The 15,231-nt window shown below is 37.1% G+C and overlaps 1 protein-coding gene across 3 annotated transcripts in view; it reads right to left on the reverse strand.

The window, feature by feature from the left end:
- Window positions 1–1,026: 1,026 nt before the first annotated feature.
- The window catches only part of RPAP2 (RNA polymerase II associated protein 2), a 34,070-nt gene continuing 19,865 nt past the window's right edge, over window positions 1,027–15,231 (reverse strand). Inside the window, exons 12-13 of one of the 3 annotated variants that reach the window (XM_422341.8) lie at window positions 1,700–1,849; window positions 1,027–1,146 (exon numbers count right to left, since the gene is read on the reverse strand). In XM_422341.8, coding sequence (XP_422341.4) covers window position 1,146; window positions 1,700–1,849 — 151 coding nt within the window. In that variant the 3' untranslated portion in view covers window positions 1,027–1,145. Of the gene's footprint in view, window positions 1,147–1,688; window positions 1,850–3,316; window positions 12,600–15,231 lie in introns of those variants that run through there. The other 2 variants (XM_015290687.4, XM_015290689.4) reach the window with 2 other exon arrangements.

A 15,231-nucleotide genomic window follows, 5' to 3' on the forward strand; every position in this document is an offset into this window, starting at 1 on the left:
AAGTGCATGAAAAGTTTTCCTTATTCTAAATCACTGCTTTTATGAGCTAAATTGGACGTAACTTCCCATTATGAGGTTAAGTTAGGAAAACTCAAACATCACCTAAATAAACTGCGCTGCACAGTGGAGCTTCCCGAGGCACGAGCTTCTGTGTGTCAGGGGAAATCAACATAAATATGCTGATGGTCATGAAGGAACTACCAGGCACTAATCTAAATACAGAGTTTTCTTTAGATAACTAATTACAGAAACTAGACAGGGGAATAAGCTCTGTTTTTTAAATGGAATTGCTGTGCAGCAGTTCTGGTATGTCCTGCTTTAGTGCTGGCATTTGCTGCAGCCTAAGCACTGGCAGATACAACTTCATTTTCAAGTTTCTCAAAAGAGAGTCTGTGAACTGAGAATACGCGATACACCAACTTACGGCACTATTAAGAGTTACTACTGGATGAGTTTTAGATTCTATTTTGCAATTATTTATTTATAGGAGCGAGTTTAAACATACCCATTCTAAACAACACAGCTTCTTAAAATAAAATTAGTACAAAAAGCAGAAAATTCTTAAAATCTATTTTGAAATCGGTAACAATTAGAGAATGTTTAAAAATAAGTTGTGCATGATGTTAAGAGACCCCCATCCCCCTTCTTTTTTTCTTAGAAGTAGCACGACAAACAGGCTATAGATCAGGTATCTTCATGTACCATCTTCATCATTCTTAAAGAACACCGCTCCATGCACTGAGTCAAATGGAAACATGTCAGCAGCAGTGTTTCTAACTCACCAGGCTGATTTTTTCTTCCCTCCAATTTCTGCGGGTACATTTTGGCTGAAAATGTCCCGAACAAACTAAGACCAAACCAAAAATCTGGATTTCTTTCTATTGCCTTTAAATAGAAAGTCTTCAGACCGTCCACATTTTAAGTAGTTTCCATGCATAGCTTCAGCAGCTGCCGTTACAGTCAGCTTCTGCAAAAGACTTCACAGTGCTTATTCTAAGAAATAAATCAGAGCAAAAGTGCAAGAAGTACAATGAATACTTAATTTTATTTTTCATTTAAAAAGAGACATTCCAACAACTGATGGCATTTGTTTTTCTCCATGCAGCTATCTCAGGTAGTGGGAGATGTTAAGATGATCACCGTGTTCTGTGGGGAACAAAGGCCTGAGATGAGTAATTGTTAATACACAAATTTTTAAATTAAATATTATAATGCTAGACTGGTTAAATCATTTCAATTGGATCAGTATACGTAAGTTATTTCTCTTCTTTATTTCTGCCTATCTAGAATGCAAAATGCAGTCTCAGCTTTATTGCTTTTAGTTTAATTTTATATCACCTAGACTAGATGTAACACACACGAAAACTCCGCTGCTGAGACAGGCACTATAATCACTCAGATTATTATTATTTTTGATGAATCCCAATAGAACTTGAGAAAAATTCCTCCCAAAATTGCAGTAAACCAACGGTATGTTCTCAAAAGATTAAAGTGATAAGCAGCCAGCATTTACTGTAAATGACAAAGTCATGACACTCATTTCCATACAGCATACATTTTTTTTACTTTAAAATGTACTTTACACACTTTCTACTCTGGTCGATACAATCTATAGTTATTATACCTACAAAATGCTGGAGATAAAAATTGTTAACTGGTTTAGTTTTATGACATGCAGAATAGCTTACAATTGACTGACCATTCAGGTGGGCTGTCCGCTCTGAATATTCTTGTTAAACTTTCCAGATCTTCATTTTTGAAGTGGAGTTCTCCAAGTAACGTGGTCAGGAACTGTGTGTACGCTGGGCTTCTCTGACTACTTTTAAAAACCGGAATATTTTGTGACAATCTGGCAAAAAAAAAAAAAAAAAAGAAGACCCAAACAAACAATAACAAACACTGTATACATGTGATACAAAAAAGGGACTTTTCAACGTCAGCTATAAAGATGCAGGTCTTGTGAGTTCAGACAATTATAGTGAAGAAAAGGAGTTTGTAACTCTTTGTCCCACTTGATTCATTACAGCCTGGTGTATGACTGAATACATGATACACTGCTCGACCTGTACTGAAATACAAACATTTATTAACATGTAGCGAAATGGAAACAAAAAATCAAAGGAAATGCGGTAGTAGTTTGTATGCCTTTAGTAAAGTGTATGCTGGTGATACTTAATTTAGGAAAAAAATCAGAACAAAATGCCTAATTACTTGTAAAAAAAGAAAAAATATCAATGTGAATTCTTAACTAAAAGCTCTTACACATTCATCTTGTAAAATCTGTATGGTTCCTTGTATGAATACAATGTGAAAGAGCCGTGAAATTCATCTTGAAGTATACAAGAAGAACATTCTTTCTACAAATTCTTAGTAGGGCTCCTGGACAGAAGCTGCAGTTAACTGCCATCACACACTGTCCGACTGCACGAAGACGTACGGTTGGATCCATTTAATTGGAGGACTGCCCCCTGCAGTATGTCACAAAACGCGTAGCACACCACAATAGCGAGCTCATTTTGCTTTAAGGAAGATCTCTCCAATTACACAGAAGCCTCCTACAGAGGCATTCCGGACTATTATTAATTTTACCTGATGCACACGGGCACACAAAACATCAATTAAATTCCCAAACTGAGGACCATTGTGACTGAAATCAGAATATGACTCCTCAGCTTTGACAGTCTGTACCTTAAAGCAGCGTAAGTTAATTTTTACACACTGAAGTGCTATGAAATTAGGCTTTAAGAAAGACAGTCAAAACCAGATGCTATTAGAAAGGAATGATCTTTTGGCAAAGAGAACACAGCTGATTTAAGCTTGAGAAGTTCTTATATGAGACACTAAAATTCAGTTTTACAACTGATGCAATATCAAAGTATAGCACCGAAGTCAAACTATTTTTTGTTTTGGTAATGCGATGAAGTGCTTTAAGTCTCAGAGTGCCTGGAGTTGTCGAGTAAATGCTTCAAAAAAGAAACAGAATCAAAGGGGGTAAAATTATATTTCTGAATTTAGCTAGTAGAGTTCAGCTGTAAATTTCAAACAGTGCTTGGACTTTCTATGTTTGCTACTTAGCAACATTTTACACAAATTCCACCATTTGGGCCTGATTTTCTAAACTGTTAAGGATGGAGTCCATCCAGTTTCCACTGATTTTATTATTTACAATGAATGGAAGCTGAAAGTAGTTGCCAACAAGGAGAATAAAGTATTTTCATTTGAATAGGTGACAGACCTATCCCAGTGTTACCTGGCAAGAACTAACATCCCTGCAACAGTTGCTTGGCCTCAGTTACTGTATTTAGGTAAATTTAGGTAAATAGTGTGACAGAGAAATAGACCCAGTGGGGAGTATTTCAAAATTCTTGAGAATTGATGTGCTCTGAGGAAGCTGCTCAGGGTAGTCTACAGCTTATTAAAAACTTCACAGCCCAAAGAACCTGTAAGTGTGTGACAACTGAGATCAGTCTCCCTGCGGTCATTTGTGTGAAGACCACTTTCCCTGGAGAAAAGCTGCATATAAACTCTTATTCTATATAAACTCTTAATCTGCATATAGACTCCTAGTCTAAGCTAAAACAGTTGTAGAACACAAACAAAAGATCTTACAAGGCACAGTAAATACAGTTTCCCAACACAAAATAAGTTTTCAAAATTTCTTCATTAATAAATAGATTTTTTTACAAGTTAAATGATCTTCCACTTATTTGGGAACTCTATTTCAGTATGTCCATTTAATTAAATACTTTAACTGCCCAGCACTGACATTTATTAAGATTTTAGGGGATGCTTAAAGTAGCGATGTGGTGTGGAATTAAACTGATGCACAAACCCTGCTATGTAAACCCTTGCACAGAAGTGAAGTATTCACAGTTAGACTTGTGATTTTTGGGTGGAAGCCACTAGGCTTTGTTCTGTATTTAGTGACAGACAGGACAGAGCTGTCTCTTTCCTGGTGGGAAGTACAATGGTTAGTATTTAATCTGGTAAAACAGTGCCTCCAACCAGGGCTGACAAGCTGGAGGCTGACTTTTGCATCGTGATGCTTTATCAGCAGGGAAACAGAGGAAGTGCTGATAGAAGATCAGTGACAATTTCAGAGTGTTGGTCTGGAGATGAGGATAGTGGGAGAAAGATCAGGAGATGCATTATTACTGCTCTTCAAGTTATTCTTCACAGGATTTAGTAGATTATATATGAAAAGAGATTGGTGGCATAAACAGTCATGACTTCCTATATACTGGTGCCAGGAGGCTGCAAAATATCCTCTGCTGTGTTGTCAATCTACGAGCATTTTAACTGAATTTTCTTTTTTCTACCTTGTGCTTAAGAGAATAAGAAAAATACTATTAAGAAAAAAGCAAACAGATCGTGGGGTTTTATGTAACATAGTAAAACAGTTACGCTACCCAGCTCACCTGCTAAACAGTATCTCTATGTACATTTTTACAACTGCAGTTTGTGAAATTACATAGTTTCATAAATTACAAATATTTCTTCCTATCACGCCCTGTTTAAGACAGTCTGTGTACAGAGTAGCTGCTGTAGCCCATGCTAAGAAAGAAAAACGATTGGGATTCTCAGAGTAGTGGCCGGGCCTTAAATACTGTGGGGCAGATTTAAAAATGAAAATAACTGTGGATTATTTTTGTCTTACCAGACCTTTGTTTGAAAAGTCATTAAGCTACTAATTATCTGATAAGTGGGAGACAAAACAAAAAAGTAATTTCAGAGACACGTGCCTAAGTTTCTAGCAATTATTAAAAAATCGTGCCTAGATGGAACACTTATGTATACATATGTACAAACACTTTAACCTTGGAAAACTGTCCATAGGCACTTAAACGATGTTTTAACTTGTCACTTGAAAACTGCTTGTTCTCAGGTACTTTTCTACTTTTACAACGGCTTTTATAATGGCTGTCTGACCAGAAGGCGCTTTTGTCTGCAAGAGGAGCAGGCGCAAGCTGCTGCTTTGCACTAACAGTTTTGATGGTCTTAGTACCACTGGTCCCACCTAAATTAAATGATCAAGGGTTGTGCGCTCATCCTTGCATGAAGTGCTAACTGAATCAAACCATAGTTTCAGGCAAATAAACCAGGACAGTCTTTGGGATCAATACGTTGACAGCTACAGTGAGTCTACCTCTGAAGAAACTATCATGACTAATATAATGATACACAAGATTTCAATTTAAAGATCATGGAATTGACTTGAAACTCTGAAGCATCTTCATAAAAATCAGAGTATAAACAGGAAATAAGATTTGAATCACAGTAATAGTATTTGGTTACTACAACAACAAAACAAGAAATGTGAAGTCTGCTGTTTGGTTAGCTCTTCTGCACATTGCAACACTAATGCTGAACAAACCTTTGTGAAAAACTCAAGTGAGAGAAGCTAAAGAATTAAGCGATTAAAAAACCCAATCACCTACAGAAATGTACATAATGTTGTCCAACATTGCACGCCCGTGCTTCAAAAGATTGCCCTCAGCACACTGTTAAAAGGAAACTTTCACGCTCACTTCATGGAAAAGCTGTAAAGTATGTATCAGACTTCGTGAAACAGTGTCGTTTCCTGCACACCCACTTACACCATATGGTAAACAGGGCTTTGTAAAGTTTAAAAAGTGTTAAGAATGTCAAACTATATCTGACTGATAAAATTTGTGTTCGCTGACTATTCCACATATGCTACCTGTTAAAAAAAAAAAAAAAAAGCAAAATGAATGCTTAGACCAAGGTATTACTATCAAGCCATTAAATGACATCTGGCTACTGAAAAACGTTTACATAGTTCAGTGCTTCAACCCAAGATTCAAGCTTTCTATGAATTAGTCTCCTTACAAAAACATTTGACAAATACTTCTGTAAATGAAAACGTATTTAAAAGACAGTCGCATTGTATGAATTAAATGTAATAGACTGATATTAGACTGATATTGTTTGCAGTTTCTTCACTTATCAGTGCCTACACTAACCGCTAAGACTGAAAGACAATCGGAAAGGATGATGGTGGAGGAATACATTTTATGTAGTTAAATCACTAACTGGCGCTTCCTAAAAAAAAAGTGATCTAACTGTATAATACCATCCTCCCCCCCCATGCTGGACTTCAAGAAAACCTTCCCGGCCTTTTGTTTTAAAATGAACTCTGCGGTCCCCTTTGAAAAAGTTGCACTTTCAGTGCCACCAGTGTGGTATCATCCAGTTAGAGGCCTCTGAAACAGGCACCTGAAAACAACAGTAAGAACGCAACCACCCAAGAAAAGTCAAGTTCCTTTCCAGCATCCAAAATTGGTCACTTAGAATTACACAAAAAATGAAAGAACATGGGTGCAGGTGACGCACTGTGGAGTGCCACTTACCATTACCTGTCAAGTGCAATAAAACATTAAACAAATCTCTGTCTGAATAGAAAACTCCTGAATACTAAGTTCATCACAGTTATCGCCAGTGTTCAGATGCACATGAAAAATATTTTAATGGCAACTCTACACTGAACTGTGTTGCTGAGGTTTGGCATGACTGGTGAATGATCCATGGCTTTCTGTATGTGTGATCAAATGGCTCTGAAGGCAGAGCTGATCTCAATTCTTAGCTGAGGGCTTCCCCGTTGGGCAGGCTGCTAAAAGCTAAATGCACCATTTTGTCTTTTCTACGCTTTGTTCTTTTCCTGGCCATAATCACCTCTACTTTTCCACATTGGGTTGAATTACTCTCACTATGCAGACATATAAATTAATTTCTATTACAAAAACCAGACTCTCTCAACAATTAGATACTGATTGGTTTTCTTTATCAGACATCTTTTAACACCTTAATAGTTGGATGCCCGTGAGTCACTTTTGTTGTCTTGTGGATGTAAGTCTTTAAACCAAAGGCAGGGAATGCCACAGTCACATGGGTCACAAATAATGGAAATTAACTTGGAAGTCCGTTTAATTTCCATTCAAAACTCACACTTGCAGGACTATTACAAGTCACTTCTGTATTTGGAAAAATGAAGTCACGAATGTAGGACAGCAGTTACCATCTTTATGAATAATGAATCGATACTTAGAGGAACTAAGCTACAAGGGCATAAAAACACAGTATTTCCTGCTTTTCTCCTTCTGAATGTTTTATCCTCAAAAGTACTGTTTGGGACAGTATTACCTAAGTATTTTCTGATTGGAGATTTACAAGGAGTATTCATAACAAGAGTGCCTTTTGCCAACTCTGTACCTACCATTTTGAGGTGAAATCATCTCTGATTGCTTCTGTGAGGTATAAAGGACTGCAACAGTACTGAGTGGACAAAAATATATGTGCAGCAGTGCCAGCTGGCAAGTGGTAGGAGTGGGAATTGTCTGCAGTCTGACCCTGTGGAAGGCCAGTCGAAGGGCAAGTTGCTGGGGGCCAGAACAAGGCCTGCACTAGGCAGGCTGCTGGCCACATTAATCACATTGACCCACTTCTTGGACCAACAGTAGACCACAGGACAGCACCAAGGAGGCTGCCATCACTCTGACAGGAGCCCCTAAGTTGTTTCAGTATTACAAGGTACTTTAATTTCTTCAACAGCTCAAGACTCCTTCAGCAGCTCTCTACAGTGAATTTCCCATTCCTCGCACTGCAGCCAGAAAGGACAGCATAAAACCTCATCCATACATCTAAATAAGTTTTTGAACAGATTTACAAATACTAAATAGCACTATCATTTTGCAAATCATTCTCAGTAATAGTTCATCTCATGTAGTGTTAAAAATCCTCTAGAAATATACAGAGCCTTGTTCAATGGGTATAGTCCTTCCATTGTAATCTGTTCTACTTCATCAACACACAAGGATTTTTTTTTATCTTAAATGTATTTCAGATATACTTGCACTACTCATGTTAAAGATTTGATGGGCTCAGCAATGCAATAAAAATGTTATTACTCAGAAATGACATTTAATATGGCTCAATTTTACAGATTACAATCTTGTTTTCCATTTTAGTTATGTTCCTATGGCAGAAGTCTGCAGTGCAACTGATTAAACAAAAAGTAATTGTTTTGTTTAAGACAAATGACTGAGTCAATACAACAAGTGTTGCAGATCAGCAGTAAAACTCACTGAAGTAGTTGTGCGTTGCAGCCTGTAGACCACCTGCCTGTACGTGCAACTGGAGTGTAGCCATTTATCAATCACTTAAAATTACTGCTTCAGTCAGTGGGGTGAACTGAAAAACTGGCAGCATTTATTCTTTGCATAAATCCCTACTGAAGGGTGTTCAGGCATTCCGACAGCATCACTGTAATTCTGGATGCTTTACCCAATGTATTGTGTGCTTGTTTAACTTGAGGTAGAGTCCCTAATTAACCGGTGTACCACTGGATACAGTACACCTGTTTAGGGATTGCAGCCTTGTTACTGAAGTATCTGAAATCACAGCAGGGATTTCCACAGACCTTAAAGCTATGATTTCCATCAGGCAGAAGTTCATATTGTTCAGAAAGCTGATCTGAAGCACAGCGTGTCTGTAGTTGTAAGCTAAAGCTGCAATGCCAGGGAACTTAAAAAATATCTTTGGCTATATATTTAAATGCTTACGCAGCATCCGGTGTTAGTAGGCACTCAGAAAATAAAAACATTACACCCTCAACTTATGTAATTTAGCTGTTATGCTCAGTTTCATTAAAAAACAAAAAAAAAAAGACCCACTCTTTTCTTATTACTTTCATTTGAACATGATTTAAAAAGCTTAACATTTTTTTTTTTAAGAAAAACCTTGTTAAAAGCAAAAGGCTGTCTCCTGAGTGAGCACGTTCCATTAGAACACATTAATATTTGACAGACAATCTTGAACTGGAAGCATTTAACTTACAAACAATATGGAGAGGTATTTAAAGACATCTCTAGAATTAAGTCTTCTGTTTAATTAAATGATGATACTAGTAAGGAAAAATATGATTAAGATTAGTGTCATTTACAACTCTGGAAATAAAGCAACCCCTAATTTGGAGCCCTCTGTAAGCACATCCTTATGGTCCAAGACAGAAGTCAGTTTTCAGACACATTTTTCATCAGTATCCACACATTTATTCACATTTTCTATTTTTTTCAGTGAAAGATAAACACTCTAAAAACAGCACTGTCGAATGATAATAACTGACAGAAATAAGCAGGTAATTTTCCTACTGAGGGTAAAAAGGTACTTCTGGTCTAGTTTTAAATACTGCCTAAAGATCCTGAAGACAAAAATTTTGTAGCTAAAGTGCAATTTATGTTTTATTCATTATTTAACTTTCCTTTCATTATTGTGTACTGACTTGTCCACAGCATCCAGCCCAGACACTTTAATCCTCTGATGGCATCAGAAACTAAATTATTCATATTTAAAATTTTTTTGTCCACTACATTTAAATCAATGCTACAGACACAGATTCAAAATTGGCTTGCATTCCTACATAATACAGATACATGCAAAACTTAAGCTTTGTTCTAAAGTAAACTCTGTAAGTTGTAAATAAACACTGATTCCGCTACCTTTGGTTTTTCACATGCAGCTTCTACAAAACCAGTCAAGATATATTTTTTCAATACTTATTTATTTAATTAAATACATATTTATGAGTACACTTTGAATAATTATATATGTTTCTTCTTTAACAGTCCACCTTTCACACCCTCGCATTTAGCTGGTTTCCTGATTCAAGTTAACTTCATTCCCTTTGAACAGGACCAAAATTTCACTCCCATTGGAGCCGAATGAATACAACTAACAGTCAACAGAAAGCATACTTGTAGTAACCAGGATTTTATACAAGAAGCAATGAGCACAAACTGGGACACGGGAAGCTCTCCTTTATTGTGTGGGTGACATCGCTGGCACAGGCTGCCCACGGGGGCTGTGGGGTCTCCTCCTTGGAGGCTTTCAGGAGCCGCCTGGACATGGGCCTGGCACTGTGCTCTGGGTGTCACGACTCGAGCAGAGGTTGGGTCAGATGGACCCAGAGGTCCCTGCCAGCCTTCGCCATGTTGGGATTCTCTGATCCAACCAGCTGGTAAAGCTGCTTACAAAGAACTGAAGAAGAATCAAGGGATTCCCCACTTCTCCCCATCCCCCCTCCCCCCTTTTTTTTCCCAAATCCAAACAGGCAATTGGCAATTCAGAAAATCTGAATTTTCAAACACTTATTTGAAAATGGCTACAAACACAAAATACCATATACGTTCAGCAAAAACACCTAATTATTTGGGCAGTCCTATACAGGATAGAGCTTCCAGAAGATCTGTTTAACAGTATAGTAGAAAAGCCTCTAGCCAAACAAGACCAATAGGGAAGCACTGACCATCTCAAAGATGTCTGTGGTTTCTTATCCTAAGTTCTTCTTAGTGTAGCCAGATCAAAGACTGTTTCATCATTTTTTGCTAACAGATATGACTGCAGGTTGATTTTTCAATACCAGATCAAGTATATTAGCACCTTTACACTACCACATTCCAAATTATTATGATAATGCCAGTTCACAGACATACAGTATCAGAACTTTCATATTAAAGTGTGCCAATTAAAGCACTTACATTCATACAGGGAGTTGTTCCAAACGGTTTCAAATTAGCTCACTTATCTACATAAATCCAAGGCAATAAAAAGTTCACAATGTAAGCCCAGAAGAAATCACTATCAGCTGTTTCCCTCTAACAAATCTAGGTTTCTTAGGTACACATTTCAAGGACAGGCCTTGTTTAAAGAGCTCAATTTATTTGAAGTCTCTTTCCTGCTATCCAGCTGACAGATCAAAGGTACTTCTCACTCAGCATTTGCTCCCACTTTACCCTCCTTTTCAACTTGGTCAAAAATTTAAGTTTAGATAGATTTAAAATCTATTTTAAAATTCATCATTTCATCTTTTTCAGTCTTCTGTTCCTCAGCTTTTTATGTCCCCCCAAGTTTCCCCGCGACACTTCCCAAATATTGGAATCCTTGGGTTACTCAGTTACATGAAATCATGCACAGATAGAAGACATTGTGAGACTCAGAAATGCTAAGGTAAACACTCTGTTTTTTCTCTGTAATGCTTACTACTGCTTTGTAAAATATGCACTGTTGTATAAATTACTGTACACATGTAGTGAGACCATTCAGTATCTAAAAGATGCGAAGATGCATCTATATTTCAACCACATCCATTTTTGCAGTTGTTTTTGTTGTCAATGTTGTTGTCTTTTTTTTTTTCTGCTGTCATATATTGGCAATCTACTGCTGATAAGTCATTATCTCAATGGTATGCAAAAAAGCCCTGACAAAACAAAACAACCACCCCTTCAATAAATATTAAATCAGAACTATACTGTCATACAGGTGGAACAGCTACAACATAATAAGCTTAGGTAAATAATTTGTCAATACTTGACTTTGTAAAATGTACTCACCTGCACTCAGATACTATGGAAACAATGATCATAAAATTGATTATAGTTTAGTTGCAGAACTTTCTAACATTGTAACTTGATTACCTGCCTTTCACTCTGATATACAGATCAAACACCTGGAATAATGCAGCTGAGTAAAGAGACATGCTAGGAATAGATTTGCTTCAACTGTGTCCAATTTTTTTTTTCCCCAGAAGTTAAACATAAGGACTCCCAAAAGAGCCTGATTTTCTGATTGTTTGCATGAGTATGAAAGGAACTCATTTCAGAAAATACTGAAATTAATTTTTTGCCTTCAGTGTTAACATCCCGTATTAGGATCAGAACTTAATTAATTGCCAGAGTGGATCTGGACTCACAGAGTCAAAATGCTTTTATGTCTCAAGAAGTAACATACAAAGGAGAAGTACAGACTTCCTTCGTACTTGATTCCTGCATTATCAGGAAGTGAAGACAAGTCTGGTTCATCAGCAGTAGACTCGCTATCTCACAATCTCACTAGTAGACAACTTACCACATCAAAAATTGTTTGCCTGCTTTCTGAATTAATTTTCCATGCTTCTAATTAATTTTCAGTTTATCTCCAGTCACTGTAGAGTATTAGAGAAATGGCAACACTCTCCAGCATAACATTACCTGTAAGAAAGCTAATGAAATGCATCTCTGTTTATTTCCCCCTAACACAGGTCTTTGTTGCATGGGTCTTTGAGCAGTCCTGTGGACTACTGCTCTAAGTCAAGCAAATTATAACAGCTCAGTTTCATAAAGCCAGGTTTGAAGATCTTCATATTTTTTAATAACTCTCAGGATTCTTCCTGCTTAAAAGAAGTTATTTATTTCATAGCAAAAATATTGTCTGTCTTGTCAGGTCTGACACTTTCAACAGGAATGACAAAAGACAAAAGAATCTCCAGAATGAAGTACTGTCTTTTCTCGACAGCTTATCTTACTGTCTGGCATTATCAAGTTTTAAATTTCATAATCTGCAACAAGCACTGTAAGGAAAGGACTGATCAGATCTTCAAAAAAAAAAAAAAAAAATACTGCACTTTCAGGGATTTCCACAATCAGAGTTCTTATGCTATAGTGGTTCCAGAAGAGTTCAGTAATACCACTTCTACCTGGGGCAATATTCATTTCAGAGCTGAAAGAACAGGACTCGTCTCTTAGGCTAGCAGTGGTATCATCATCTCCCTGCACAGAACAAAGAAATTAATCCAGAACCTAAGCTAGAAATTCAACTGGTGCAGAAGAACAGCAGATCACATTCTAGGAAGCTGTAGTAACCCTTCCAATGACGTATGCCTCTATTTTTTTTCCAGACAAAAAGCCAAATCAACACTGATTTGCATCTTACAATCAAATTTCCTCTAAGTCAAGAACTCTTTCTATGCGTCATGTCCCCAGCAAATGGAGGCTGTTCTTCAGAAAGTTTACCAAGATAAAGTTAAAACTTTGAAAATAAAAGACACATTTGTGTGTCAGTCATGTTTTTCTTATAACAGATGGGTTGTGTTTCACGATAAAAAATGTTTACACTGAATGTATTAAGATTAATTATTAATAAGGAAACAAGTATATTTTCGTAAGGTTAGAGCTTTGAGACTCAGTTGCAAAATTAACAGTTCAGTTTGCTCAGTGGTTGAAGTTAAAATATATTTAAAACTAAGTTTAAGGCAGCTGTTAACAGCATTAACCATGTCTTTTGAAGCTGTGCTTCAGAACTGTCCATATTACAGTTTGACCGTACAACTTACTCTGTTATGGCACGACTGTGAACAAGCAAAGATGTATGAAGCAATTGTGGAAGGAGGGGAAAATATGACTACAAAAAAAAATCTGCTTAATATATACATTTTCAATGAGCATAAATTTAAAAGAGTTCTCTCTCTAATAGTGCTGGACATTTTTTCCATCTGCTTGATCATCACATATTTGTGCCATGAAGTTCAATAGGACACGAACTGCAGTAGCTTCCCAAGAGTCAACATGATAAAAATGTCTTCCAGCACTGGCCATGCGGTCCTTCAGAGGATTTAAACAGCATTTGCAACAAAAAACATGTTTACTTATACAGAAAGAAAAGTACTTTTTCTACTACCATATTTTCAACTCATAAACTACATTTGGAATATAAAGTTGACAAGGGCAACTAAAGAAGAAGCTCCAAAATTATACTCTGCATAAAACTATTTCTTGATTTATGTTCCTCCTCTAACAAAGGGATTAGTCAGGAAAACACCACCATGAATGTCCACTTGCAACTGGTGAGGCACTCCTGCACAGCTGGGCATGACTTCAGTCTTCTGCATGCTCTCACATACACATCTGCTTGGAACACACAGATTTCTGTCTCTTCGAGGGATTGCCAGTACACCTGGCAGAAAGCCATGACCCTGCTCTTCCCCTGTGATGGGCAGCAAAACTGACAGGCACAGAGATCTTATTGCACCCAACACCGTGGCTCCATGCAAAAGAAGTCCAGGAGACAGTGTGTGCTAAGATATCACTCCTGCTGATTGGAACAAGGACCAGAACTCTAAGGGGAACTAATCATCCTATCAGAGAGCTTGTGCTGGGCATAGCACACCCAAGTATCCCATTCAGAAGGCTGTCCACAAGATGTACCAGAATGGAAAAGGACTGCAGCTGTATATGCTGCACTGAAGTACAATCTGCCACTTTCTTGTACCAGCACTAGCAACACAGTGCTTTTTCTTTTTCTTTTCTTGTCTTTATTTATTTATTAGGAGATTCTTTCAAACTGCTAAGGTCTCTTCTTTCTCCTTTACAAATGAACAAGATATTCAATTAATTTTAAAGTTGGCACTGATTAACATCCCAATGAACAACACCGCAATCCTTCAAAATACTGTTCTAAGTATTTATATTTCCTAAGTAATACTGGAACATGCTGGGAGGAAGTGAAGTAATACTGATCTCCTGCACATTATGCCAAATAAGCAGATTGCATTTGCTTAGGAAATGCTGATAAGTAAGAACTGCTTAACAGAAAACATGTTTGAGTTCACACTTACCAAATGACAATCCAAAACTATTAAGAATGAAAGAAGGAAGAATATATACATACATTTTTTAACCATATTGAAAAACCTTGCCTTTTCTTTATTTCACAAGAAACTACAAGTTGAGAGCAAGAGGAGAGACAAAGACTGGGACTAATTTCAAGTGCTTTTACAAAAAGGAAGGGTTTTTTGGGCTTTTGGTCCTGCAAACTGTTTCAGAAGGGGAAAAAAAATTGCATTTCTAGCTCAATTATGAACAACTCTTCTTGGCTGAAACCTACTTTCTGTCATCAGATGTGGAATAAAAGATCATTCCCCTGTTTTTTAAGTGGTTTCTTTGGGAAAAACCTGCTATCTTGAGTTCAAGTGCCATTTTAATAGTCATTCTGCAAATCTGATTCATATCTAATATGTATTTGTACATTTCACACATGTAGACATTTCCAGGCAAGAACAGAGCAGAGATATCATAAACATCTAAATGTGTCTGAAAATATCTTAGGAATTCCAGTGTTGAATAATACAAACGCTCTGTTGTGCAAAGAAGTAAAAATGCATACTTGAACATACGGTTCTCCAGTTCAGAACTGTTATCTCCAAGAGAGTAAACCTCTAGAGTACATCTCCACACGACACATTTATCTAAAGTGGCTGCACACACATAACGATGGCTTTTGTTTTGTGATCATGGTCATTTTGAGTTTGTTTAAATACTGCAGCCCAATGCCTATACGCTAATCCCAGAACATTCTGAAACGTTTCAAAGCTTTTAGCGGGAGGAACCTCTTGCATAGGCTTTG

This window comes from Gallus gallus, chromosome 8 (genome assembly GCF_016699485.2).
Source record: "Gallus gallus isolate bGalGal1 chromosome 8, bGalGal1.mat.broiler.GRCg7b, whole genome shotgun sequence".
NCBI classification, from domain to species: Eukaryota; Metazoa; Chordata; class Aves; order Galliformes; family Phasianidae; genus Gallus; species Gallus gallus.